Source organism: Pocillopora verrucosa, chromosome 8 (genome assembly GCF_036669915.1).
Source record: "Pocillopora verrucosa isolate sample1 chromosome 8, ASM3666991v2, whole genome shotgun sequence".
NCBI lineage: Eukaryota > Metazoa > Cnidaria > Anthozoa > Scleractinia > Pocilloporidae > Pocillopora > Pocillopora verrucosa.
Window position 1 is genome coordinate 407,564 of NC_089319.1, and position 27,781 is coordinate 435,344.

Below are 27,781 nucleotides of genomic sequence, written 5' to 3' on the forward strand. Positions count from 1 at the left end.
TATGAAAAGTACTAAAAAAAGTTTCGATTATGAAAACCATATTGTTATGTTTCTAGTTCATCAAGCAATATCCATCTGTTAATGCAGTTGCCTGCTGTTATTTGCAGCAGAACGAGGCCGAGTTAATTAGGAGAGGCAAACGGTGGTAAATTTAGAATAAGCTTTCGTCTCCGGGCTGATTATCTCAGCATTTTAGAACCCATTTCCACCTGAATCCACTTTCTAACTACAGCGTGTCTATCAGAATCAAAGGTTTCAGAACTCAACGATGAATGACAGAGGTGGTACTTAAGTTGTGCCATTGTAAAGCTGTAATATTAGAGGAAATGTAAACTGACGTCAGTCTTATACTATACAGTCATAGACCAGTAACAACAAGTAAATACCTTTCTGATACCTTCCTGTAATGGTGGACAACCGCACTGTCAAACATTTCATGAATAAAAGCGAAAAGAATAAAACAGTTGCATTTTCGTACAAATAAAAAAACCAAATTACAGTGGGCGTTGATTTCGTATGTCAATTTATTTTGAAAGTAGAATCATAGACCTTTGAAAAAATAATTATATCCAATTAGATACCAAGTCTTTCCTGTATTTTTGGCAAAACTTTAAATAAAAAACATAAATTACCACATTTTATCATAGCTTTTAAAGATTAATTTTCATCATTGTTACTTACATATTTACACAGTTTAAAAGTAATATACTCTTCCGTATGAAATGATTTCGCTTGGGTTCACATTAGAAAATAAGGTTACTCTTATTTTCCTGAACCACTATTTAGGTCTGCCCACACGCTTTAGAATCTCCATTTAATCATCCCCGCTTGGTAATTATTCCCTCTTTTCTTGGTGAGAAACTTTGTCTCAGCTTGTTTGACTTTCACCCATTTTCCCGTTTTTGACATATTTTGATTCAGTTGCGACTTGAGAGCTCTTCTGCTGGAAACAACTCACTCTGTGGAAAATAAAATACAACGGTTCTAAGAATTAATTGAAATTGTTACGAACTGATAAGTTCTTTGTTTCCAACAGTAAAGAGTAGTTAAAATCGTTATCAAAAAGACCTCTTTGACAATTTTTTAGTAGAGCCCGACATGACAAACGCTATTTTGAATTGTGTTGATCACTCCATGTACTCAGGGAGAAATTTCCGCCTTTGCTCCGCCCCTAGATATATGAATAGAAGAAAATAGCAAGACTTTGAGGACAGAGCCAAACTCTGTAGGAGAGGCATGGGATACGCGCTTAATCCACGTTTAATACATAAATCAATCAGCACGAGTAAGTGAATAAATTCAGGTCCATAACAAAACTACGCCATACTTTGAGGGATTTCTAAGCTTAAGTTGTTTGCCTGTCAGCAGAGAAGAGAGGAAATTGCTAAGGAAAGAGGCAGTGTCATACCTCCTTTAGCTCTGGAAAAATCTCTCCCATCAAACTATCCAGGAGAACGTACGTCAGCTTAGAGACAAACAAAAAGCAACGTCACGATTAAGATACTAAGATTCATAATTCAGTCAACTCCCGAATCGTCTCTTGTATCCACTTTGAACTATCTGACTTGATTTGAAAAGCTTTGTTTGTTTTCTGGCTTTTTATTGGATGACGCAATTCTTCATTTCTGCATACATAAATTAACTCTTCTTTTTTATATAAAAGGCGAAATTAAAAAAAAAAAAACATAAACACAAAACACAACACAACGACAATATATCAGGAAACAAAAACCACTGTAAATATGTTCGAAACTAGCCTTGTGGCTCAATTCGTCAGTTCCAAGCGTAAGGTTTTAGAAAACGTAGTCATATAAATCATGCTACGCTCTTCATGAGTTTATTTTCCGTTGCTCTACTGATAATGTCAGGCTGCTTTATTTTCTTTCTTTTAATGGGTAAAAAGGAGTTGTTAAATGACTGAACATCTGGAACAAGTTACTTTAAAAGTATGACGTGGTGCAGAATACCTGTTATCCCGGAATATTGAAAACCAGTTTACATCATCAACCAAAGGATTCCTTTCATTTTAAAGCACAAATGAACACACCAACCTGTTTGTTCAATCTTGGCTGCTGAAGGAGCTCAAACAATGAAGTGATCCCGGTTTTATGTCTGTCAGCTCCAATAACACGTACGGCCATATCTGAAGACAAGTAACAAACAGTACGCACTTAAGCTAAGAATAACACCAGCTCATTGCAAAATGTAGGTGATTTAGCCATAATTTGGGTGGAGTCAAGGTAGAGGTGTGTTTTTTGTTCAAACGCACTCCAGATGGCGAGTGGTCTCGTGTCGTGTACGTTGACTTACACACCTGGTATAAACTCGAGCATTTCTTTCAGAGTCTTTTCACGTCTTTCTAACTTTTGTGTATCGGTTCTAAGAAAAAACCGAGAGAAGTCAATCAAATCAACGAAAATAACTATAGAGATAAATAAGTAAATGAGAAATGAAATGAAATACCAAGTAATCAAACAAACGTGCAATCAAACTCAGTAAAAAAAATGACTTTTACAAACAATTTTTTTTACCGTGGAGGATCTTCATCAAAGAAAAGTGCGTCTACAAGAGAGAGAAAAAATTGTCATAGGCGTGTCTTTGAGTATGTAAAATAATTCAAATTAAGCTAAAACGTTGAATTTTCTTCCACTTGGCTTTGCATTTTTCACCAGGTTTTGATCGCAGTTCTTGATGGGCTCATATCATATGAAAACAATCTCAAAAACATCAAATTGATCTACATCAGAATTTTTGTCACCTCTTAGTAAATGAATTATCATAACCAGGCGATGTTCATTCGTCAACAAATCCACTTTACCAGCTAAATATCTGCAATACAAAAAAGAAGGTAAGGTCAGTAACGGAGAGGGGAATGACCAGATTTTGCTGAGGTTGATATGTTCGCGTTTTAGTGGAAGTCATCTCTTTCACAATAACTCTATCTTTTTGAGAGAAAATAGTTAGCTCATCTTGTATTGCGCCGAATTCACTGTGCATGGAAAAATAAAGGTTCAATACCAGGCTTGGCCGTTATGTTGTGTTCTTTGGCAAGAAACTTCACTCTCATGTAGGCTCTCTCCTCGAGGAGTAAGACTAATTACTGCGGTATTGTGGTGGAAATCAAAATGGGCTCTAGCAGCTATGCATGTCAGTCTCATATTCAGAATCGCTCTGATGTCCTGTTAAAAGTAAAGTTTCATGAGCACCTGTCAGCGTAAACATCTAGGGTCTGTTGAAATGCGACTTTTCCACAAATTAACAAACTGTATAACAAGGCTGGGACATCGAACAGACGTTGCGCTGTGAAAAGGAAAAAAAGAATGAGAATAAATGGTTTGACTGGTAAAAATTCACTAGGGAAGTTTTTCATTATCTCTACAGCAGCAACACCAATCGTCGCATGCTTTCTTGGTTAATTCTTCACAATCCTAAAGCCATTGATCAAATGTAACTTGCGACTTGACTGATGGCGAGAGACCCAACTAAAAAGCATGCGCAGTGGTTTGGCACCAAAGGAATCTAATTTGTCCCACGTACTTCATGTACACTTTAAGGCCAAATTTCATACTCGCAGTCAACTACAAGAACCGTAATAATGAAGCCTTTGAATTACTTTGCCCGCATTTTAACTGTTCACGTATGTAAAAAGTAGCACTTATTATGGACGGTCGGTGGGTCGCACAGGTTGCAACTTCCTTTATACCGCTCACACCACTCAGGCTGAGTGACTTGCAGTACACAAGCATCCCAAGCCAAGACATTTTAATACTACAGTCAAAAAAACTGATCAAATGACTTACCGAGGAACAGGATGTAGTCGGTGACACCAGTCACTGATATCAGCGGCTTTCCTGATGCTGCATAACGACAAAGATTTCGATGATAATCAGCTTTATCCAACACTCATGTCCTACTATAATCCCATGAGCTACACCATGTAAATATGAAAAAACAAACAAACAAACAAACAAACAAACAAACAAAGCGATTGTAAAATTTTATGGATTAATTGCTCACCTTCCACCTTCAAGCGTAGCGAACTACCCCTAAAAAAAGGAAAAATAATATCAAATGATTAGATAACACTGTCGATTGTACTCATTGTTCCTCTCGAGGATAATAAAGAAGGGTCTACGAACCACGCAATACTTACGATGGTTTTCTCCTTCCTGGAAAAATTCCCTCCTGGATGCAATTCAAACAAGATGTAACACATTACAATGCTTAAAAGGTTTCAAAACCGAAACTTCAAAATCTTTAAAGACATAAGATTGAAGGCTGGTAAAAGCGAGTTTAATTTAGTTTTTTCTTAAACAAATAAAGAATGCAAAAATGGAAATAAGGTAATAACGTATGAAATGAAAGCATACCTCGCTTCTTCTTGACTGAGCTAGAAGACCCCTGCAATAAATAGTACCTAATATTTACCAAACCGATAATACAGCGCAATTTTGTCTTGAATAAGCGACAGCAAGCCCAGACAGTCGTTTTTTTGTGCGAGTCCTAAGCAATCAGATGTAATATAACTGGTTTTCGCGTACCACTTGTGACTCACGTGACAAGATAAACTAAGAGACTCTGCTTGTAGTTCTGCACGATCGCCTGACATTTACGGTCACATGACTGTAAAACAATTCAGCATGAAGAGAATGACTTACTTTGGCAATGGCTTCCTTTTGGTTGGTTCTACGGTGGATGATAAGAACGATTGTAGAAATGGATCAAGGTTTTGACCTTTCTGTAAAGAGAATCAGAAAAACTTACAGTTTCACGATGGAAATGTTATATCCAGTCCCGCCAAATGAATACTGAAATAGAACTCGGAGTAAGAATGAATGTCATTCACTTTTCTGTACAGCATTTCATAGCCTGTTCTTCAATGCCTACCTCTTTTTTGAGTATTGTTGTCATTGACTTGATCTTTTTACCTAAGAAAAGCGAAAAACCGAGAAATCAGAATAAAAAATATAGAAAAAAAATCAAGCTGGAAATGTATGACAGTGTCCGTTATATTCTTCTGACAGAGAATCATGATGAACCACCAAACTGTATCATGAAGATTTAGATATATGAAAATTCACATATTTGCACTGCGGTGGAAAGATGAAATTAGAAATTAGATATATGAAAATTCACATATTTGCACTGCGGTGGAAAGATGAAATTAGAAGATCCACCGCAGTGCAAATATGTGAATTTTCATATATCTAAATCTTCATTCGCTCGGATGTTTATTTGTACCCAATTCATTGACCAGCTCCCAGTTGGCTTGTTAGCTCAATTGGTAGAGCGCTGCACCGGTATCGCAGAGGTCATGGGTTCAAATCCCGTACGGGCCTGAAATTTTTTTCAGGTCCTACTTACAACTACTAGTTTCAGTAGTGTTATTAGCTGCGAGGATCTTCTAATTTCATCTTTCCACCGCAGTGCAAATATGTGAATTTTCATATATCTAAATCTTCATTCGCTCGGATGTTTATTTGTACCCAATTCATTGACCAGCTCCCAGTTGGCTTGTTAGCTCAATTGGTAGAGCGCTGCACCGGTATCGCAGAGGTCATGGGTTCAAATCCCGTACGGGCCTGAAATTTTTTTTTCAGGTCCTACTTACAACTACTAGTTTCAGTAGTGTTATTAGCTGCGAGGATCTTCTAATTTCAAACTGTATCATGTTTCCTAATTAGCTCCGATTAACTTATTTCTCTGAGCTGCACATATGTTTCAAACAAGCTTTGTTCGCTCACTAACATCGCATGGCTTTATGACTTATCCTTATATTGATTGATTCATGTATTTTTTCATTCATGAGGTAAGTTTCTAAAGAAACTGTGGTGCTATCGCGATGGGTTGAATTATAAGGTAATTAGTTTTATGAGCTGAGTTTATGATGTAAATTGGCCACCGTAAAGAGTTTCTTACGCTGACGTTTCGAGTGTTTGCCATTCATCATTATGTTACTGATGTACAGAATTTATTAGTAGCACAAAAACAGCATGTAACTTACCCGCTTTATCGCCCATCTTGTCAGGGCCAAACATTTTACTGAATTCCTTTTCTGGTGAAAGGAAGTTGAAGAGTAAACCGCTCCCTTTGAGCAGCGGATTAGAACACAAATACTACAAAAAAGACAAACCACAAATTATTGCAACAATTCATTCCACGCCATGAGATTCATCATTAATGCTTCATACTGACCTGTAAATATTTCTCGAACTGAACTCTACACGCATCAAAATAAATAGCTGTACTCTTCTGTGAAATTGATTTTGAAGAATTTCGCTTCGGTGGGAGAAGCGAGTCGTCGATTGAACCTACAAAAAAAAATATATGCATTACTGATAGAGGTTTTAAGTGTGTCGTCCAAGAAAAACATATCGTCTTGAGGATCTCAAAGGTGTGTCCCTCCTCTCCGACGGCTGGGTGATAAAACTAACTATGTGCCTACGCTATTTAGTTCTACGAGTTTTTCTTCTGTGGCCTTTGAACACTAACGAATCACAAGTTGACTTGAAGAGCATCCAACGTTTGGTCTCCTTTATTTAAAATTAAAAGATTTACTTCTTTCTGGTGAACAGATTTGGATTCCGCGTCCTATAAATGGACGATCATTAGCAGTAGTTCTAGATGTTCCCACACCTACGCCCAATGGAAGAGCTACCTAAGGTTCGCCCTGTCACGGTGTTTTGTAATGTAAAATCAGATTTACTGTGGTTCGTATATTGCCATTCACGATTGCAGATTGTAAAAGAAGAGACTGACATACAATTCGCGACGGAATATTGACAACTGTGACTTTGAGAAAATCACCTAATCTGTGTTTAAAATCTATGAGGCTCAGTTGCTGTGCGGGTAGTTCACGCATGCTTAGAAACAGAAACAAAACAGATATAACCCGAGATAAGCCAAGATTCTTCAGTCCAGGCTGACCAAAGGGTAATCTTAGCCTCATGTGGTGGACTTTAGATTCTTTCAGTAAACATGGAATAAACTCCATTACTTACCGTGAAATTCCTGTAACTTGCTTTGAAGAACAAAGAATTCCTTATACCTCCTGTGGATTTAAAATGAACATCACAAAGCAACTTAAACTGTTAAAATCAAATCTGCAATGGCTTAGCTTCTTTGTATAATGACTTGCACAATAATTTCCTTTCCGCAACTAGGGTGATAGAATACGAGCAAACCTTACACTGAAAAAAGGAAAAAATATCACCAATACCTTCACCACTTTCAAAATTGAAAAAACAGGTGGAATCTTTCGCAAACTTCAACTTTGTGAAAAACGTCAAAATTCGTGTTATTCGTTTAGTTCCACTACAAACTAGAGAATGAAAGGACAGCTGTCCAGCTTGAGCCTCTCTTTGTTGTTCAATTAATACAAATCAACTGGTAACTGATAAACTACGAGCATTCTCTTTTTTCGCGTGCACTTCGCTCCCATAGTTTCGCGCGGCGAGCTAACACCGTTGGTTTTTTTCACGGATTTGTTTTTGACTCGTGCTTTTCGCTGAAAAGGATGGACTGCTCGAAGTCTTTGTAGCTGATGACAAACAGTAATTAAAACCTACCGTGCAACATCCCATCGGGTAACTGCAAAGAAAAGCAGGAAAAAAGAGAAATAGAATTCACTGCTTGAGCTTCGACGCCGTTTTCAACAAAACGCAAGCAATAGTAGACCGCTTTACCGGTCCTCGAGAAATAATAAAATTCTTTGGGATTTCCTTCATTTGGATAACTTCACCATTCCTATAATAGGTTGCCACTTACGCGCATTCAGAAAGCGGTTCAGCCATTTTGAAAGAGGTGTGTCCTATTGACAACGAATGAAATAAGAGCTTTGAAAAATACGCGCGGATTGTGGGGGAGCTGGGATGCTTTGAAGGCATTAGTTACCAAAGGTATATGCTGGTTTGATATCCATTGGTATCGTTTCATACTGAACTAAAGGAAATTGAATAGGGCTGGAAAGGAAACACTGATAATCAGAGTTACACTCGAGAAGTAACCGTGGAATGAGCGGATATTTGAAAGAACCTTCGAACATAGCTTTGGAAAAATACTTTACAATTTAGGTGAAAGAAGTAAAAAAATACCTTATAAAGAGCGCTTTGCTGGATAACATCTTTCATCTTAACGATTCGTTTACATGTTGAAATTTGTAGCTTAAAATAGTAATAGTTATAATAATTTTGACTTTTAATTACCGTCTTCTAATTATCAACTTTGTTGCAAAGAAAGCCGCTTTTGGCTGAAACAATACCCCTTTGATTTCAAAAGGTGGCGTCGCTTTACAACAAAGCGATTGTTAGAAAACTTTATACACCGTCGATAGAACATCAAGCGAACCAAAGCCTGGCTCTTAACTTCGATAGAAAGACGATGGAATATGAGAGAATGCGCGATCGGCTTGAAACCTTATATCACCAGCTTGCACACATCGACCAAAGACTTTCACAAAGTGAATTACGGTTACAAATGTCCATGCAACAAACTCAAATAACTCAACAGGCAGCAGCAAGCTTAGAAAACAAGTTCACACAAATATCCAGAGATTTGGTGGAAAAGGAAGAAGGACTCAAAAGTGCACAGAAACGTTGGTCGAAAGCAATGAAAACTATAAGAAGGGGAAAAAACATCTGACATTGAGATTAGTCTAGTAAACTGGGCCAAAGTCACTGGAAGATAAACTATTAACTTAGACAACGCATTGAAATGGATGACACGCTATCTCATCGCATTTGAGGACAGGTTAAAATTCGTTGTTTGGTAAAAGTTAATTCTGCCATGTATGTCTTGTTCAATTTCGCGATGGAAAAGGCGACGATTGTTAAGAACACCTTGATTCGGAATAGTGACAATTGTACAGAATGTAGGTGTAAACCATACGCACCTTCTCCTACATCAGCTCTTTCCACTGATATAATAAACATACACTTCTGTAAAGCAATGTAATGTATTACGCTTCGTATAAAAATGTCTATAACTGGTGTAAGACGTGAAGTGAAAACATCAGCGTTATCACTAGTCTAAGCATTTACCATAATGTTTACTCTACAATCTATCAACACGGTAACCAATCCTATCACAAGACTGCGTATTCAATAGATTTCATTTAGGTCTGGTTTGATGGTCACAAAATAGAAATTGAAAGTCAACCGCTTTGCATTCACTAAATTTTGTGGTTGGTGATAATTGATTTCCTGCTCGCTTTAACTTGCAGCGGTAGCCTGTTCCAGGGCGTTCAAAAAGTAATACGAAACGCGAAAGCAAACGGCGCGATAGTAGCGGAGGAGTGAAAAAACGAGTGAGGTTGGGTCGAGTGAGGTTGGGTCGCGTAATAAAGTACTTGACCCTACAGTGTCTTAGCCCTGCCGCTCTGCTTGTGCTATTTACGAACTGAATGCCTGAAACAGGCTCCTGCAATGCAGGCAAAAGCGAAAGTTATGGCTGGCTAAACTAAGCCTAAAATGTGGAATGACCAATCACCTGTTTAGTTTCCATGATCACGTGAGGAATCGTTATCTTCCACAAGCTGAGGTCACGTGTCTCCTTCTCTTCCACTTCTTCACTTTCTTCACTTTGCCAGTCGAAATCCTAATAATAATAATAATAATAATAATAATAATAATAATAATAATAATAATAATAATAAAAAGAAACTAAAAGAAGAGATACCCGTTTCAACATCAGTGTTCATGATAATGTTGTTCATTACATTGCTAACCAACATCCAAACTATTCCAGGGTGAGACATGGTTTGATGCTACTCTGGTTTACAGATTTAATGAATGTAACCGAAGAAGTTAACTTCAAAACCAGAGTAGCATCAAACCATGTCTGATTGTCCACCTGGTTGCCGTGTGAACTTTAATATATTTTATTCCAGAGTGTTTACACTATTTAGTGATTTGGGGAAAAAGTTGTAGAGCGTTACCGGAGGTGTATCCGGGATATCAAACGGGTCCTCTTCATACGGTGAATCATCTGGAGTGGACAAAATTTAGTGGAGTCAATACCTTAAAAGAGTATCCTTATGATAAAAAAAATTAACGTTGAAGAATTTACAGCGCTGTTGGGTGAAACTGTAGTCAAGAATTATTGAAATCCCCAAAAGTTCTACAAACAAAGTAAAAACATGGTATAATGGAAAAATCGGGTGTACCTAATTTCGTATTACATGTTTAAAGCAACCTATAATACTTTTCGACCTACGACAAACAAAGTCACTTTACTTTTACTAACCTTTGTTCGGATTCATTACTTTATCTTTCAACTTTCCGGCTAACCTTGAAAACTCGGCCAAAGGATCGAACTTCTTCTTTGAAGCCCTGCAACAAATGGAAAGGAATATCTTGCTTCTCTCAATCTGTCGCGTCGAAGTTAACTTGGTCAGCGTCATTTTCAGTTACAAACGAATGACAACTCATAAGAGATATCGTCGATCAAAATGAAAACGAAGCGATTGAAGAGGTTTCTTTACCTTGAAGTCGGTTTGTTCAAAGTTTTGGCCGGCAATCGGCTTCCACACAATAGTGTAAAATACTGCAGATTGAAATGAATGTTCGAGCCTTAACGTAAAAAATCAGGGGTTAAAAGCAAATTCATGTCAAGGAAAAGTAAGCTGATTAGCAAGACAATGCTGAATATATGCGATTTGTACAAACAACTGTGTCCTACAAGAATTATATACGAAGGTGCACGTATCTACAGACAAACAAACAAACAAATAAATGCAAATTAGAGGGAAAAGAAATTTATAAAGGGGTAAGTTTCTTAAGAAACTGTGGTGCTGCGTCGGTGGGAGAGTATAGCAGGTAATTTAGTGTTGACAACTGGGTTGAAAACGTAAATTAGCCACCGTAAAGGGTAAAAAAGCTGACGTTTCGAGCGTTAGCCCTTCGTCAGAGCGATTGGGTCTGACGAAGGGCTAACGCTCGAAACGTCAGCTTTTTTACCCTTTACGGTGGCTAATTTACTTTTTCAACCCAGTTGTCAACAGTAAATTACCGGAAAAGAAATTTGCCGACAAAGAAGGTACAATGCGTGTAAATGATTCCCTCCACAATGTGATTTTTGTTTTCGTGACGAAATGTTATAGGTTCTTGCAGGATCACATGACAAATTCATTCATAAATTTATTTCACTCTTCCTATTTCATTTTCGTTTAAGTAAGTTTGGTAAAGTTTATGTTGTTTGTAAATGTCTGCATTTGTCACCTACTCAGAAACGCCTATCTGGGAAAAATTAAGTATGTAAAACTATGCGTGATTTCAAGAAGGGGGCTTTTATCATCGTGGAAACTTATGAGACATCAATAAATTTATCTTTACAAGTACTTACATCATCGCTCTGGTAAAACAGGGGCAGAAAAGTTGTCTCTAAAAGATTGTAAGCATGTTCACAGGCCCTGAAATATCGATCGAGAACAAATCACAAAGACAGCATGTAGATGCGGTTGAGTATAATGTTTATCAGGTTGGTGCGGACAGAGACTGTGTTTAGTTAACACAACCCTGAATATCAAAACTACAACAAAAATTATACATCTGTTTTCAAACCAACGTAAAATTGCTTCAACTGCTACGATTAAAATTAACTTACTTTGACAGAAAGGAAGCTATTTTCAATCTCTCCATCTTGTCAACAGGAGCATTAATACCTGAAATAAAGTAAAACAAACGAGAAAAGTTTCAAGACAGAAGAACAAAAACTATGTAACTGACACCCGCAGTAGAAGTCTGCATTCAGTTAAATGTAAAATACGAGGTCCAACACAAAGAAAAGGTAATACTGATCGTAAACAAGCCCCACCTCGTCATATCTAAAAGAAGAGGTTTCGTAGTAAAACTTGGGAACAGGTCGGTCAGGTTTCATTTTCAGCAAAAAAAAATCTTTCTTATAGCTGAATTTAGCGTTTAAACACTTACAGTCTTGTAACCCCTGGACCATATCTGGATCAAAGTTGATTCTGTCCACAGCTCCATTATCGAAATATGAACTGAAGATTTCTCTGACCTGTGTAACCAAAGATGAACAATGGTCTCAAAACATGTCCAAAGATACATACCAGTGATTTGGTAAAAAAGGTTATAAATTAAGACACATGCAGATCTTACCTCTTTTAATATAAATACTTTCTCTTCTTCTGTTTCTTCAGAAGCAAATATTCTTTTATTGAAATCCTCTGCAACATTTGTAGAACAAAACATAGGCAAAATTGTTGGAAAAAAACCCTCTAATAGACAATTTTTAATGCTACATTGTTGTATTACTGGAAAAAAATTACAGTGTTGGTAAATCTAAATGTTAAATGAAATTAACATACCAACAGTAAGACAGAACTGGAGAATGTTTAGCGCTCCTTCGCTTTTCATAAACTGCATGAAAGGAAACAGGGCAGACTGGGTATGAAGTATATCTGCTATGGAAAGATGAAGAGCCTGAAAAATAAACAAACATACAAACTAGCAAATGTAATTATCTCACATTACTCAGATAAGATGTTTTGCCTTTAAGAGAAAGAAAGCTAAATATTGCAGTGCTAGGCACTTAACTATTAGTGGTTATATTCCACATGCTAAATTTTTGCACAATTTATTGCTTGGACTCGAGAGCTTTTTTTTTGTCTCAATGACAGGATCTGAACTTTTAAAATATCTGTCTCCATAATATTCTTGAAGTTTGAACCTTCCTCTTTCACCAGAGAGAACATAACATAACAGTACCAAATTAAGGAATGCTAGTGGATACAGCTATTATATGACCTTTCTAACAAAGGTGACATCTGTATCAATTCTGTCACAATTCAAATTCCTCCCTGTGTGACATGTCCATGATTCACAACTTACCGAGCTCATAACTGGAGTCCTTGGTTTGGCAAACTTAGCAAGTAATGGCACTTTTGGAGAGGGTGGTTCTTCTGAGGCAACCATCTGAGACATGGACATGACTTTGGTTTGAATAATATTATGAGAATTAATTGAATAACCCTTCTTATTATATACTCAACAAAATATCGCGTTTCTGATTGGTCAATGATGAATGCATAAATAGGTTATAGAGTGCAATAGAGGTTATAGAGTGCAATACGGAGAAGTTGCCATGGAAACACCGGGGAAGCGCCAAATTTGAACACCAAATTATAAAAAAATGGCTGACAGCTGGTTTGCTTTGTCAAACCAAAACATCGTTGAGCAACTTAAAGAAAATGCGAAAAACAAAAACACGTTGAAAGCTACACAGACCTGGTTAAATGTCTGGCAAACATGGGCGACTCAACGAAAAGTAAACCCAAAAATGGAAGAATACGAGCACAACATTTAATAACTGAAATTTAGCTTTTGAGTTCGGCTTGTAATATTTTCTGAGAAACTTTCAAGAACTTCACACTTGATTTACCTGTCACATTTTTGATTGGTTCAAATAAAACATGTGAGCATTTTGGAACCCATTGAAGTGTTTTTTGTAGTACGTAAGGCGTGCAGAGTAGCGCGATGGAGTAATTTTGTTGAGAATATAATAAATAAAAAATCGTATGAACCTGCTCGTGCATTTCGTGATTTATGGTCACTCATGATGTTTTGAAAGTTCTCAAATTGCACTCGCCTACGGCTCGTGCAATTTTGAGAACTTTCAAAACATCACTCGTGCCCATAAATCACGAAATGCACTTGCGTTCATACGATTTCCTATACTTACAGCATTACCCAACATGAAAGCAAAGTTAAAACTAAACAACAACAATTACTTTAATACTTTATAAACAACAACTACAATGTGACATGTTGAAAAGAAACACCTACAGGTTCTTTGTCCAGAAGTAGAAGAAGCATGTTATTCACAAAATCCTGAAAAGTTTAAAAAAATTAAGTTATCATAACAAAGTGTAGTATTTTAAAATTATAGCATTGCATTTAAAATGAATCAGACCATAAATTACAGTCAACTTTTTAACAGTGAACTGACCGGATCTGATAGTTTGTCAACTGCTGTTAAAAAGACTGCACTGGCTAATAGTTCTCGCAGTAAGGACAAAAGACTCCTGAAATTTGATAAGATCTGGTTAAAGCAATACAGAAAATCTTAAAAACAAATTAAATAATAGACTATTCAATGGATTGCTTACTAACATGTACTCTGTGTGGTTTGGTGAAAAAAGAAATGTTATGGCCACAACATACCTACACTGCAAGGAATTTGGAGGTAATATAACAGGAATAATAGACTCTGACAGTTTCCTCAGATAGTGAAGTTCCATTTGACGACTCTGCAGTGCACAATGCATCTTGGGTCCAAAGCGATCTAAAATGGCTGTCTGGATGTTGGCTGCAGAGCCTGATGCTGTGACTGGATGAATACAACAAACAGTTACTTTTAGTCTTGTGAATTAATTATTTCTATTATAAACTCCATGTTATCATTATCATTATTATTCTATACAGATAAAGAGCACTGCTGGGTGATACCTTTTTGTTTTGTTGTCAAATACATCTCTAAATGCTTCAAACCTTCCTTGCCAACATTGTTAATAACAAAAGTTGGGAGATCAACCTGAGGAGAGAACAGATATTGATAGTAGTTCATGTATTGGGCTGGCAAAGAAGCATTGCTTAGCCTCATTGTAGGCTGAATTCCCAGACCTGGTGTCATATGGCTATGCTAGTTGTTTTTTTGCCTTTTCTAACATTTCAAACATTCATTTACAGTTTGTAACACAGGAAATGTACCTTTTGTATTCTCTTTAACAACACTGCAGCCATGTATCTAATGCTTGCACGGATTTCATCCACACATATTTCACTACAGCTTAACTCTCTACAGGACAGTGAAGTGAGATACAATTAGAGCAGAATTATTGTTAACAACAGTTTTATTTTAAGTAATCTAAATACATGTATGCATGATTCAAAACTGGTATACCAGTTTGCAGCCAACTCTCTTAGTGACAAATTGAATTTCAAAATGAAATACAGGAAAACTGTTCATTTTTTATTTAATTGCTACCTTAGTCTTTCTTGTATATGAATGTAACCAAACATTTGGGTATAAACTCTAAATATGTAGGATTTGAATCATATGACATGTCTGTGATTATTGGACAGGAAACTCAGTAAAATATCACCTGGAGTAACTTTAAAGTAAATTATGATATAAATTATTTACATTTTACATTAATCTTTCTCTTCTATTATTAAATAAGAAAAAGTTTACCTGTACCAGCTGTACACATAGTTTTGAAGTAAGAGACCAAGAAACTGAAAATAAAAGGATACAATTACATATTAAATAAAATCAGCAAACAATATATACCTTATCAAAATGTAGTATGTCTGATGAGTGAATTCCATAAGTACAAGTCAGTAATCACATTCTATGACAAACCTCTTGTAATGCGGCATCTACAGATTCTGGAATAAAAAGGTCTTCCCATGGCTACAGATAAAAGAGAAGCAAGATTAGGAAATGGCTTACTTTGATCACTTTGTTGCTAAATTTAATATGAAATACCATTGGAAGATAATTTCATCCACCTAAAGTTAATTCCCTCAGTTGCTGATCATCTTAACTTAAGTGATAACAAACCTGCATTCAAACACCTTGGTCCTTACATCTTACAGCCACTTTTCAAAGTCATGAAATTTTCCCTAAGTTACACCAGTCACTTTTGTTTAGAATAATATACTAGTTATCCCTTAATAGTTGACTTCCAGAAATGATTCACTTGTAAATTCTCCCTATAGTATCCCCATCCAGCAAACAGGTAATGAGAAAACTCAAACTTATCAGGTATAGAAAGTGTTACCTTAATTTAACACATAATTCTTGTAACTAATTTGTAGGGAAATGTTTAGCAGCCAGAGGGGAGAATCAACAATCAGATCTTGGGAGTTGAGGGCTCATAAGTGACAGAAGCATTCCAAGCTGCAGCATTCCATTCCCAAGAACTAAAAGTGTACTTTTGCCATTTGGAATTCTTTTCATGATGTCAGAAGCAATGTTAGTCTCTACCCACGAGAGTTCAGGGGAATAGCGTTGACCTTAAACATTATTAATAATTATTGCCAGAGCAAAAAGAGTGAAATATTAGTTGTGATACTTTTACCTTTAGCTTGGCTCTTGAAATCTCTGGTCTTTGTGCATTAAGAAGGAAATAATAAGATAATTAAAAAAAATTAATTTTTTATCACCCAATATATGTACAACAAAGGATTTAGTTATATCTGAAATTGAAAAGTGTAAATGTGCCTGAAGTAAGTCAATAAAATGTTTTGCCATTTTCAAATATAATTGGCATGCAAAGAACAAAGAATTTGTGATATTGTTATATACCTGTGACGTTGGCATTTTCTATTACCACAAATGGTACACTGCTTGGATGAGGATGCCTGTAACTTTTCACCTTCTTCATAATACTGTAGAAAAAGAGATTTTCACAAACCATCAATAAATTTGTATACTATTAGGTATATCACTATTTATATCCACTCTTAATTCAACTACTAACACACGGCTAACATTCTTTCGGTTGGCTGATGTACAATACCACTAGGCTCCTAAAGTAGAAACAGTTTATTATAATACAGTCAAGTACCTTTTTGCGAGGGCCCCAGTGCAGTAGTACAGAGGGTAAAACTGAACAATAACTGGATATAAACAAGTCAAGATATGCAAGTGTTAGTAACATTAAGAACTACCAACTTAGAAGCTTGACAGAGAAAAAAATTATTGTTAAGGTAACAACTAAGAATTAGATTCATGCGCACTTTTTGAAGTTTTAAAAGTTTTGTAACATAAAATGCAGGTCTCCTTTTCCTGGTTAAATGAAACTTTGGTCTCTTTAGACTTGAGCCAGTGCTGGTAATCAGCATCTCAGTTTGGGCATGCCCTTTAAAATCATATCCCAGATTTAGTGAGTAAGTTTTGCTTTCCAGCTGTTCATTCACTATAAGTAAACTATTACCATGTATTTACTGCAAGATTTGAATATCTATGAATATGATGATCAAACTTTACCTAAAGACAAGGAATCCTACTGCAACTCCAAAGGCAAGAATCCATATTCCAATGACTAATGGGGGACAACTAGTTACAAAAAAAGCTTAGAGTTACATTGATGCAAACACGTAATAACAATTTTTTTTGAAGAATAATCCAAGATATCTATAGATACTAATTTCCTTATATGGAGTAAGAGCGATATTCATAGTTGATCTCGTTACCGATATATCTCTCCCTAAATTATTCCGACCCAAACCCTAAAAACCCCCTTTCTAACTAACACCCCTCATCAACATCAACTACTAATACTAAGCTTAATACGTCTACAGTAAGCTTACAACATGTCACATGATCTTAAGTATTGGTATTTGAGTTGGACGTGAAAATATGGGTTCATAGAAATTTGTTAACTTTATAAGATCATAATCAACTAACAGCTTCAAAATCAAAATTGAAACAGAGAAGATAACCATAGACATACTGTGATCACTGATCTTCTCAGCTGGGCTACTTACGTACCGGTTACCAAATCACAGCTCATTTTGGGTAGGGTGCTGATCAAACAACAAATATGAAAAAATGTAATAGAATACTAACCTGTAAAACTGGAACGTGAAGATAATCACAAAAAATGCTCCTGAAGCCAAAACGGGTCGAATTGTTTCTAGATTTTGACGATCCGATCTGATCATTTCGTAGACTACAGTGCCGTCATCCTTTTTATGTAGTACCCCTTGAAAAATCGAAGGCTCTCTACTTCGACGGACAGGTTCAACTTGCTTACACAAAGTAGTACACACCATTCTCTGCCCAGTCTCTTCGCAGGTTAAAGTCCAACATGGACGACAAGCCGGTAGGTCGTGTGTATAAGGTGGTTCTAAAACTCTGCTTTAATACCTCAATAAGAAGCAATTTTTCTTTGAAAATTATCTAATCGAATTATTTCCATAAAATTTACTTGTCACCGTTTTATCCCACCTTTACTTAAAATGCAATTGCAGAAGGGAAACACGCGTGTTTCCTTCATGTACAGCTATGTACAGCTGTATACTCATCCTTATGCAGCAGTTATTCACTCGATATCTCTATTTTGTAGGCTAAAAAATCAAGGAAAAGAAAACGGCCAAAATCAGTTTCTGGTAAATAAACACCTTAGTTACACATAGTCTTTTTCTTTTTCTATACATGTATTATTCACGAAACACTGTATCACAATCGTTTCTGGTTATGCAGGCAAATTGATCCAGAACATAAATTTCGTTGTTATCAATTTTTTTTCCTGTGACAGAACCAGTAAAGAAGAGAAAAAAAAGTAAGGAGAAGAGTGAGAAGGAAGTGCAGAAGGTGAGTGAAAAAAGCAGAAGGACTTCAGCAGATTTTTTACTAGAGAACAGAGATTTTTATTGATGACTAGATATTCAAACAGTCCTACTCACAAAAGAGAGAGACTATTTAATGTGTTACACCTTAACATCAGTATGCATATTTTACATGCTGTTTTCTATACATTTCCTAAGGTAATGGCAAGGAGAATTTGTTTAAAAATCAAGAGCCTTCATTCTGGTGACCTTAATGTGTGAATTGAGGTGGTATTGTAAGGAGAAATTAGATGCTAGTCACTTTAAGGGGTTGAAGGGTTAACTGTAATTAAAACTAGTTATTTGAAAGGTGTGTGAAATTAGCTATTTGTGATTCTATGAATTTTATTATCATCCTTTAGCCAAAGATTATCCCTCATGCACATCAGTTGTTCAGGGTTGGAAAAAACACCAAAGAAAGAATTAAGATCTCAAAATTAGCAGATCTGATTTTCTTTGCATCCCTACGAGATGTTGATCCCAGATGCCAGTCTTGTCAGTCCTGGTGTCAGATAGAAGGTGCTGATAAAGTCCACAAAGTCATCATCATTCTTGTCAGTGGTGTGGGAGCAAAGGAATTTATTGAAAATAAAGATTGTTTTCCCAAATGTAGCAGCTTCTTTGAGTTGGTAAGATTTTTTATCTGGTGTGTTGAGACAATTAAATGTTAAGTGGTTTCAACCAATTTTGCTTTGATTTTATTTCCTTTTTCAGGGCTTAAACACCAAAGCATCAGGAACAGACTTTAGTGTCAAACTTCCTCATGAGAGCTTACTTTTTGTTGATATGCCAAAGAAAGAGTTAAAGAAATTGAGGAAAAGGCTGGAAAAGAGTGAGTGTTTAACCAAATGATGTACATGTTAATCTGTTTCAGATGTGATGATTTTCCTCAATATATTTTTGTTATGATTTTGATGTATAGATCAGTGATTATAATTGATCCACCTGTAATTTGAAATCTTATTCAGCTAAATTTGGTAGAGAGGATTACAAATTAACTCTGGAGGAGATGCATGAAAATAACTTTCCACTGCCAAGTGCTGTCAGTGACAAGAATGGGGAAACAGAAAATGATGGTATTGGTGATAAATGCATATAATCTAGATATTAATAAGATACATGAAAAAAATTACTCAATTCTGATTAGTTTAAGATAAATGCAGTTTTCAGATAATTCATGCAGAAGAGGGTTAACTCAGTGCAAAGAAGTAACAAAACAGACTTAACAATTCCTTGAACTGTTTAGCCGGACTTTGAACTTTTTTGCGCCTTAAAGAACTGATGTGAAAATATAAATAGGCACTTGTAAATTTTTTCAAAGACCACAAATTGCACTCGTCCTACTGGCTTGTGCAATTTTGTTAGTCTTTGAAAAAATTTACTCATGCTTATTGCGCTAAAAATTGCACAAGAAACCATATGATTACGTATACTAATGATAACAGGTAATTGATATTTGTAATTTTAACCCTATCATTCCTATGAGAGAGAATTTCTCCTTACATGTAAAATAAGTGTCATCAAGGTCACCATAGCAACTGGTCCACAGGGCACCAGGATATGGAATAAAAATCTGATATAGAATATGGGAGGGGAGGAGATGAGGGTTGCAAGTTTGCAAGTAAAGGCAATATCATGTATTAGTATGCAGAAAAAAAATTAGGTCGGTCTGCAGTTTCATTAACACTAGTTTCCTTGTTTTTAGGGTTTATTTCAACTAAACCATTTAAGAAGTCTAAGAAATCTCCAGAGTCACCAATGTTTGCAATCGATTGTGAAATGGTACTGTATGTTCACAAAATCATATCAATTATTCAAGAATTATAGATAAGAATTAATTGTTCTTCCATGTAAAGTGGGATTGGTAGTCAGTTCTATTAATCAATAAAAACTTACCTCAGTTTTAATGGCCACATTGATTGATTTGTTGTCATTCATGTGTTTACTAGTGTAAGTCATCACTTGGAAAGGAACTCACAAGAATATCATTGGTTGATGAATCATGTAGGGTGGTTTATGACACACTTGTAAAACCACCCAGGCCAATAGTGGACTACAAAACAGAGTAAGTGACAGAAACAAATTTTCAGGGGCAAATTTACCTTAAACTATGTGTGTGATCATGATAAATAGTTTGGGCAGTTTTTAACTTACATTATGGACCTTGAACTTGGCTTATAAGAGAAATGCAGCAACTACTCTTGAATCAGTATTTCCCAAATTTTATTTGTTAACTTAGTTTTTCACATCAATTTCAATTATAAAGGTTTCCACCCTGTTGTGATACTTTTTTTTGTGTAGGTTTAGTGGAATCACTGCAGAAATGCTGGAGAATGTAACTACAACGTTAACTGATGTTCAGAAACATTTGGTAGATATTCTACCAGCAGATGCCATTCTTTTAGGGCATTCACTAGAGTTTGACCTCAGAGCCCTTAAGGTTGGCAATAATTTGACATTTATTTCAGTCTGTAATGGAAGTGCATGCAACGCACTTTTTTCTCTTTTTAAGAACCAGTTTAATCATGTCATAATATAGTATGGTTCAAATATTTCTTGATAAGATTCTGTTTTGTTTGTGATTTACTTGTTATTGAATTTCCTTCTTTGTTATCTTATTTTATTCATGGTTCAGGGATGTTTTGCCCTGATGCAATTTTGCCCCCCACCACCCTTGTGAGTTCACCCTCTGAAGGAGAACCATTTTGCCACCTCCTCCAGCAGTTTGTCCTCAAATATTACACCTTATATCTGTATGGTATAACATGGTACTTTGCACATTCCAGATCTCTTTGTTCATTTACCTATTTGATTTTCAGCTCTATCACACAAGAGTGATTGATACTTCTCTCCTTTATGGAGACTGTCAAGGAGTACCTTTGTTTAAATCATCATTACGGAATCTTGCTCGTCAGCATTTAAAGTAGGTTTTTCAAATATTTCTCACAGCTCATTCACTCACCACTGATTGCAGGATGGACTTTTTTGGTTAACAACTAATCTGTTAATTTGGCAATAAATTTATATGAGACAGGATTGAAAACTTTATCTACAGTATTAAATTTAAAAAAAAAGTTACATATACATTCATAGCAGTTAATTTTAGTTAAGTTCTTTTTTTTCTGAAGGAAGGATATTCAGAATGGAGAAAGTGGTCATTGTTCAATAGAAGATGCAAGAACCTGCATGGAATTAGTTCAGCTTAAAATTAAAAATGGTCAGCATTTCAATTTTTACCAACTTGTTGGTTGTCATCAGTTTATTATCTTTTTCTGTCATTAAATCTTTGTTATTTTCTCTGCTCTTTCCTTTTTCAGGTCCTAACTTTGGAAAAACCTTGTCAGGAAAGGAAGGGTATGAAGTACATGTTGTCTCGAAATTTACCTGCAGCACAGTTTAGAGGACTTTGCAAAGGCATTTACAATTGAAGACATTAGCCCTCTTGTTTTTGCTATTGACTCTTTTTATATTAAAATTAAAAGTTTGATATTCAACATCAAATAAATCATTGCATATGTTTTTAACCATGATTTGCTTCTCTAATCAGATTTTTCAAGCAAATTGAACGTAGTAGGAAAAGAGGTAGCTGAGTTTTCTACTGTACTGGTGAACCTTGCCACATTTTCACCACAATATTATGATCTATTAACACTTTTTGATTACCAAGTTTCTTGGAAACTTTTACTTTTTAGTACTACCAGAGGAGTTAGCAGGGTACTAAAAGTTTTCCCGTTTACAACAACTCTCTTTGAGATCTTTCAAAGTAAAAAAAAATTCCTTCATGTCACTTTTATTCGTCCAGTTGATTTTAAACAGAAATTGAATGATTGTTGATCCCATTCCTTGCATGATATTGATAACTTCAAGAGTATTACCCCCTCCCCCTCTCCCCCCTCCTGCATCATTATAGCCATATGGCTCAGTGGTGCTATTACATAATGGAGGCCACCACTTTTTCCCTAATAAAGATGCTCTTTTGGACGTGAGGTTGATAATGATCTCAGTCAAATGAAATAACTAAATAAAGGTTGATTTTTTAACAGCACCTTTACAGAATTACATTTAGGGAACTATCGTCTCTCTCTTAAAACTTTTTACACATAAACCAAAGAGAAGTGTTGAGCTGTCTGTTTTGTCATGTTGTAGGATCCATCCTAGATTTTCCCGGAGTAGTAAAAAAGTTTGGCAAAGGTGCAACACATGCAGTAACTTGCACTTCAGATGAAGAGGTGGGACTTATGCGACGGTCTAGAGATTACAGATTTAAATGTGTGTGAGGCTTTGATATTGTTGAGGCTGTTTTTTCACATAATCAGAAAATGCTTCGGCACAGAAATTGCCGCAGCCCCGAGAATCAAATCGTGAGGTTGTCTTCCATACTTTTACATTGTCAGCTTTGACAGAACATGTGTTATTCTGGGATGTTGAGACTCACAATATACAATAGTAAGCGAAAGGTTTCCCCAAAACTACACCTGATCTGGCGATTAAAAGCAAACAGTCCAGTAGTCATGATTACAAAGAATTCTTCCTTTACTATATTATAAGATATTGACATTCACTTCTTCCAGGTAGTTTCTGGCGCGGTTAAATTAATGGAGTCCTCCGATATCGTCTGGACTCATCTTCATGAAGCTGAGATGTTTTTCAAAGGTAAGCGGAATTTGATTCAGCGGCTTATCCTTGTCTGATAATGCATCACTAAGGGGCCAATCAGATAATTCGTTTACTGGATGACGAGAAAAGCAAGGAGAACCTTTTAATTTGATTAATGCGTTGTACAAATTAAAATACCACTTCCTTGAACTGAAACTCTCTTCGCTCTCATGATGCTTTTCTACCTTCTGTGCGCTTTCGGAGACTTTTGCTCTCTTCTCGTCTGATTAGAATGCGATTAGAGTCCTATGTACTATCTGTTATGGTAATTTTCGCATTTTTTGCATACTTATCGTATGATAATGAGCCTATGCTTAATCTTCTGTTTGCAGAGGAACAGTCAAGCAATAATGAAAATCAGCAAAGAACTTTCAAGGTAGGAGACGAAAGTGCACTCCAAAATAAAATTCATTTTTGATAGCTGAACTCTTACAACGATCCCATGCCTAAAAAAACACAATAAAATAATGTAACAAATATAAGCTCCATAGATTGAAGTCCTCAACGCAAATTACAAAAAAAAGTGTAGATCTTCCAATCAAATATTAGACTTAAGTGTCGACCATGCTTAAACGTAAGTGCGCACAGAAGATTGCAAAATCGTATCTTATCGTAATTCACGGTAACTATGTTAAATTCAAATAAAAGGAGGTCAAACATATCTCTGTAGCTCTGGCTGTAGGTTTAGCCAATTTTTTTTTTATTTTGTGCCTCTGGCAAAACATACACAATGTCAAGTAAGGGTGTACATGTTATCGTCTCCATCTGTTTAACCAACTGGTCGGGTCTACGTTTTTCACTGCTCACACATGTACCATCAATGTAAAGCGTACATACTTCAAATGGTAAAGTAATCATGTATCTTTACTCTTAATAGGACGTACTTCATTCCGTGGATTCAAGTATCCAGCAAATCCACGATGCTGTGCCGAGTGACTGTTTATTATTAGTGGTGTTTGGTTGCAGTGATTTATCGCCCGTGATAAGGTTCGTGTACAGTCATATTCCTCTCACTTACCATTCCATGTTTTCCGTAATTCATGTTCCGAGAATTTGGTCCCACATCAGTTGGCAATCTTAGCTTCAAGTTAAGAAACAGCAATCTCAGGAATACCAAGACCATTGTAATCACTATTTGTTTTCCCCATTGTCACGTACTGGAAAGTCTGTGGCACGTAATAGCAAAGCTGTGGAACACGCATGAGCAAACTCCCCTCTGAATCCTTACTGAGCCCACAATTTATAACGCAAAGTTGTTAGGCATTTGAAGTATTTGATGACCTGGTAGTTTTAGAAAATTTTCTTGGTGCTCCAGATCTTCTCTGATCGGATAAGACTCAGCCTTCTCAGTGAGACTCTTTTTTGGGGAGGGGTAGGGCTGCGTTAAACACGTAAACACGATAGAATACATAATCTAAGGAAGCAATGCCTAATTTTCACTACAATTTGAATTCCAGGCTTCAGTCAAAGACAAAAGAAGATAAAGCCAACAGAGCTGGATTGAAAGAAGTTGTGAGCCAGACAAAGAATGGACTGTGCTTTCTAAAAATTACGTAGCGGTGTTACTTTCACAATCGATAGCCGTGAAGCAAAAAGCCTTTTAGGAGCTTGTTGAACAATGACCAAGTGAACTGTTGACAATACTGCAAAAATATTCGTCAGTCAGCTCAGCTCAGAAGGCTGTTAATGTACAAGCATTCACCATGAATACTGATTCCTTCGAGTCAGTGATTCATTTGCAATCAATTCAAGGAGAGAAAATAACACGGGTTTGAATCAGACGCCGCCGAGTGAGAAATTCAGGATATCCTTCAACATTTTATCAACATGAGAGAACTTTACCAAACCAGTACTGCAGCGGGAATGTGGTGGAACTAAAACTTTTTATGTGTATAAGCTGCCTTTACCTTAAAGCCACTGATAGGTTTTACAGGAACTTTTAGCATGTTTAATTTCAGTGAACCAGCTGGGAAAATTCTATTAACATTTCAAAAGTTTTGTTTTAAAACTCCGGGCAGTCAAAGTAAACTTCTGTTGTAAACGAGTTTTAATAATCTTAACTCCAATTGTGTTTTCATAAATTGTTTATGAAACAACGTCTCGGAATTTATGCTAAAAACATAGCTTTCACACTGCACGTAGTTGGGAGGTAATTGAACATTCTCTGAGCTTCTGGATTAATTGTATAGGGAGGTTTTACGGAGGGTTTTTTTTAATGTCAGTTTGCTTTCCCGATGCCCATAGGTGAAAAATATTTGACCTATTTCTTTTAAGAATGATATATGTCGGCACAATTTATAATTTTGTCAGCTATTTTTCCTAATGCACGACTCAGTCGAAATGACGTCAAATGGTTGAGATCTGAGGACGTTAAAACTCGTTGAGGTTTGTGGTCAATAATTTGAGGGCGAAGGATAAGCACTTTCTCATATTCATTGGCTGCCAAATTTCATTGTGGCATCTGATATTAAATCATTCGGAGAAACATTTTACATACGTGTTTGACAAAGTCTACTTTGAATAAATGCGAAAGGATGTGAATTTCCTCTGTTCGCTGTGACAGTGATTTCAAAAGATAGAGTTACTCCAACAAAAGTGAGAGATTATTGTAGCGTATAGACCGAAAATATTCTCTCGGTTAAGCTAAAATATTTTGTCTCCAATTAAGAACTCTTTGAACTTTCGTTGAAGGAATGGCTCGTGCAGCAGGTTAGTATTCTTAACTCATAGTTTCATAGTCACAAACTCACAGTTTCCAACTCGTAGTTTTTAACTCGTAGTTTCCACGTAGTTTTATTACAACTTTGTTTACTTCGTAGCTTGAAAGTGGTTTGTTTCTTCACCTTTGTATGTCAGTGCGAGAAGAAGCAGCGAGAGCTTTTAATCCTTAATCACTGATATGTCAGTTGCTGTAAAAATGTGCGGATGTCACTTCGGCTTTTTGTTGATGTTGATGTATGTAGGGCTTTTTATATTTCTGCGGTAGATGCGTATGAGATACCAGAACTTTTCAAATGTCTCCATTCCAAAAACAATTGTGACTCAGGTTTTAAAATAGAATATTGAATTTGAAACCCAATAACAAATGTCATTTCTCGGCCAATCATTTCCCTATAGTATAACTACCGCCGACTGACACAGCTGTTACAAGCTGACTCTAAAGTGTATAATTATTTCTTGTTTCCTTCATCACAGGACTTGTAAAAATCTTTCACAAGCTGCTTCTCGCGATGATGTGTAAGAATTTCAAGTCGAGAAGATGCGATAACGGAACATTTTGTTTCTCACGGCTCAGATGCAAAACGAACTTCAAGCGATTTTTACCAGGAAAGAATTTTCTGACCAGAGCTGACAAGCATTTGAGAAGCGATCAAGAACTGTGCCTTCCATCTGCACGAGAAGTGTTGCAGCCGATTTACGTCACAGAAATCACACGAAACTTCCCATCAGAAATTTTGATGCCTTTTGCTTCAGCGAGGGATGAGCTGGACGAAATTAAATTTTTTGGCAATGGAAACCACGATAAATATCTACCCAGAGAATCCGATATTTCTGCTGATTCTGAGGAAAATGTTATATCTGAGATTTTTGCGTGGGTCTACAGAATGGAAATTACAGAGGAAGACTTTTCAGATGGGTTGTCGGCTACTACATCTGTTTACGAGAAATGATTTTCTCAGAAGAAAAAATTGGAGAACAACTCAACTAATTGCTGCAATTTTACGAATTTAGAGGAATACTGCCAGCGATTGGCTGGTGCTGTCATAGCTGGCCAAATAATAATACTTCATTTGAAAGCTGTCTCAGTCAGTCTAGAAGTTGTAAATAAGATCAGGCTGATCAGGGAATAGGCCTTAAACTGAATGAATCATTATACTGTCTATAGAATGACTGCTGTTTCACAACCTGTCATTTTAGCAGTTTCAATTATAACGATATTTTTCTTTCCTCCATTTTGTTTCCTTCAGATTTTCAGCATTAAAATTTGTTACATTTGAACTATCGAACTTCTCAGGCGGATAACAGGTTTCTTCCATTTTCACCTTTTCACGTTATTTGTTTCAACCAAAGAGAACATTTTTCATAATCAATTGTAAAACTTGAACAAACTCAAAACAGCTGGAATTAATCATATTTAGAAACTTTTCAAGCACTCGACTTTGAATTCATGAACTCAAGATCTGAAATATCGCGACTGTATTTCAACAACTTCAGATTTGATTGCATGATTCTCATTTATTGCTAAAATTTCGAATTTTGGCGAATATTCCTCACCCCGCATGTACCTGTTAATTGTTTACTGTAACAATTTGTTGCAATACACGTGCAAGAGTTTCTGCCTGCTTATTGGCCGAGAGTTCGTCGACTTATTCCACACAGTGCGAAAAGTATGGATTTAAAATTGATCGTTAGTGAAAAACATTGAAATAAATAAAAACTAAAATAACAATGTACATTTATAACCAGTGATGAAATAGTTTCTCGTGCAATTCAGAGTAAATAAACAGTCCTCAATTTTTCGAATACTACAATTCGCCATTTTGTTCGTATGGGATACAATTGTTAATCGTGCTTATTCCCAAATGCATGGGAAATCATTTGAACACCCAAGCAAACTTTTTACGGGACTGAACTCTGGCAATAAGGAATCTCTCTGTCAGTTAAATATTCCACGGACAAAACTGTCTCGCGAATAAATTTCGTTCGTTTATTTTTTTGTTCGACTGCAAATGGAAACCATACATTAAATATCCCGCAATGGTGGGTGG

General features: G+C 36.2%; 3 protein-coding genes across 3 annotated transcripts; 2 read left to right on the forward strand and 1 right to left on the reverse strand.

Annotated features, from left to right (window-relative positions):
* Positions 1 to 506: 506 nt before the first annotated feature.
* LOC131785835 (sorting nexin-14) lies at positions 507 to 17,737 on the reverse strand. The gene is made up of 40 exons (XM_066170886.1): positions 17,596 to 17,737; positions 17,014 to 17,082; positions 16,592 to 16,643; positions 16,330 to 16,412; positions 16,103 to 16,130; positions 15,382 to 15,432; positions 15,211 to 15,254; positions 14,727 to 14,814; positions 14,466 to 14,550; positions 14,181 to 14,346; positions 13,966 to 14,041; positions 13,803 to 13,847; positions 12,849 to 12,932; positions 12,326 to 12,440; positions 12,117 to 12,184; positions 11,928 to 12,015; positions 11,602 to 11,659; positions 11,341 to 11,407; positions 10,481 to 10,542; positions 10,243 to 10,328; positions 9,935 to 9,984; positions 9,487 to 9,594; positions 8,891 to 8,936; positions 7,569 to 7,590; positions 7,002 to 7,051; positions 6,196 to 6,311; positions 6,005 to 6,116; positions 4,888 to 4,928; positions 4,659 to 4,738; positions 4,371 to 4,401; positions 4,154 to 4,185; positions 4,018 to 4,046; positions 3,801 to 3,857; positions 3,207 to 3,300; positions 2,759 to 2,829; positions 2,532 to 2,562; positions 2,315 to 2,379; positions 2,052 to 2,143; positions 1,409 to 1,465; positions 507 to 959 (listed from the first exon to the last, which is right to left on the reverse strand). Exons 1-40 carry the CDS (start codon positions 17,688 to 17,690, stop codon positions 918 to 920), a joined length of 2,736 nt encoding a protein of 911 aa, XP_066026983.1. The 5' UTR covers positions 17,691 to 17,737; the 3' UTR covers positions 507 to 917.
* An 84-nt stretch (positions 17,738 to 17,821) lies between these two features.
* LOC131785844 (uncharacterized) lies at positions 17,822 to 25,497 on the forward strand. The gene is made up of 18 exons (XM_059102800.2): positions 17,822 to 17,851; positions 18,095 to 18,137; positions 18,287 to 18,342; positions 18,719 to 18,985; positions 19,071 to 19,188; positions 19,325 to 19,432; positions 20,062 to 20,138; positions 20,306 to 20,421; positions 20,658 to 20,796; positions 21,176 to 21,279; positions 21,485 to 21,573; positions 21,674 to 21,710; positions 21,904 to 21,938; positions 22,503 to 22,585; positions 22,928 to 23,009; positions 23,345 to 23,388; positions 23,890 to 23,999; positions 24,470 to 25,497. The coding sequence occupies exons 1-18, from the start codon at positions 17,837 to 17,839 to the stop codon at positions 24,567 to 24,569; spliced, it is 1,623 nt and encodes a 540-aa protein (XP_058958783.2). The 5' UTR covers positions 17,822 to 17,836; the 3' UTR covers positions 24,570 to 25,497.
* Positions 25,498 to 25,581: 84 nt separating this feature from the next.
* Positions 25,582 to 27,517, forward strand: LOC136283086 (uncharacterized). Its single transcript, XM_066171303.1, has 2 exons — positions 25,582 to 25,721; positions 26,208 to 27,517. The coding sequence occupies exons 1-2, from the start codon at positions 25,706 to 25,708 to the stop codon at positions 26,681 to 26,683; spliced, it is 492 nt and encodes a 163-aa protein (XP_066027400.1). The 5' UTR covers positions 25,582 to 25,705; the 3' UTR covers positions 26,684 to 27,517.
* The last annotated feature ends 264 nt before the right edge of the window (positions 27,518 to 27,781 follow it).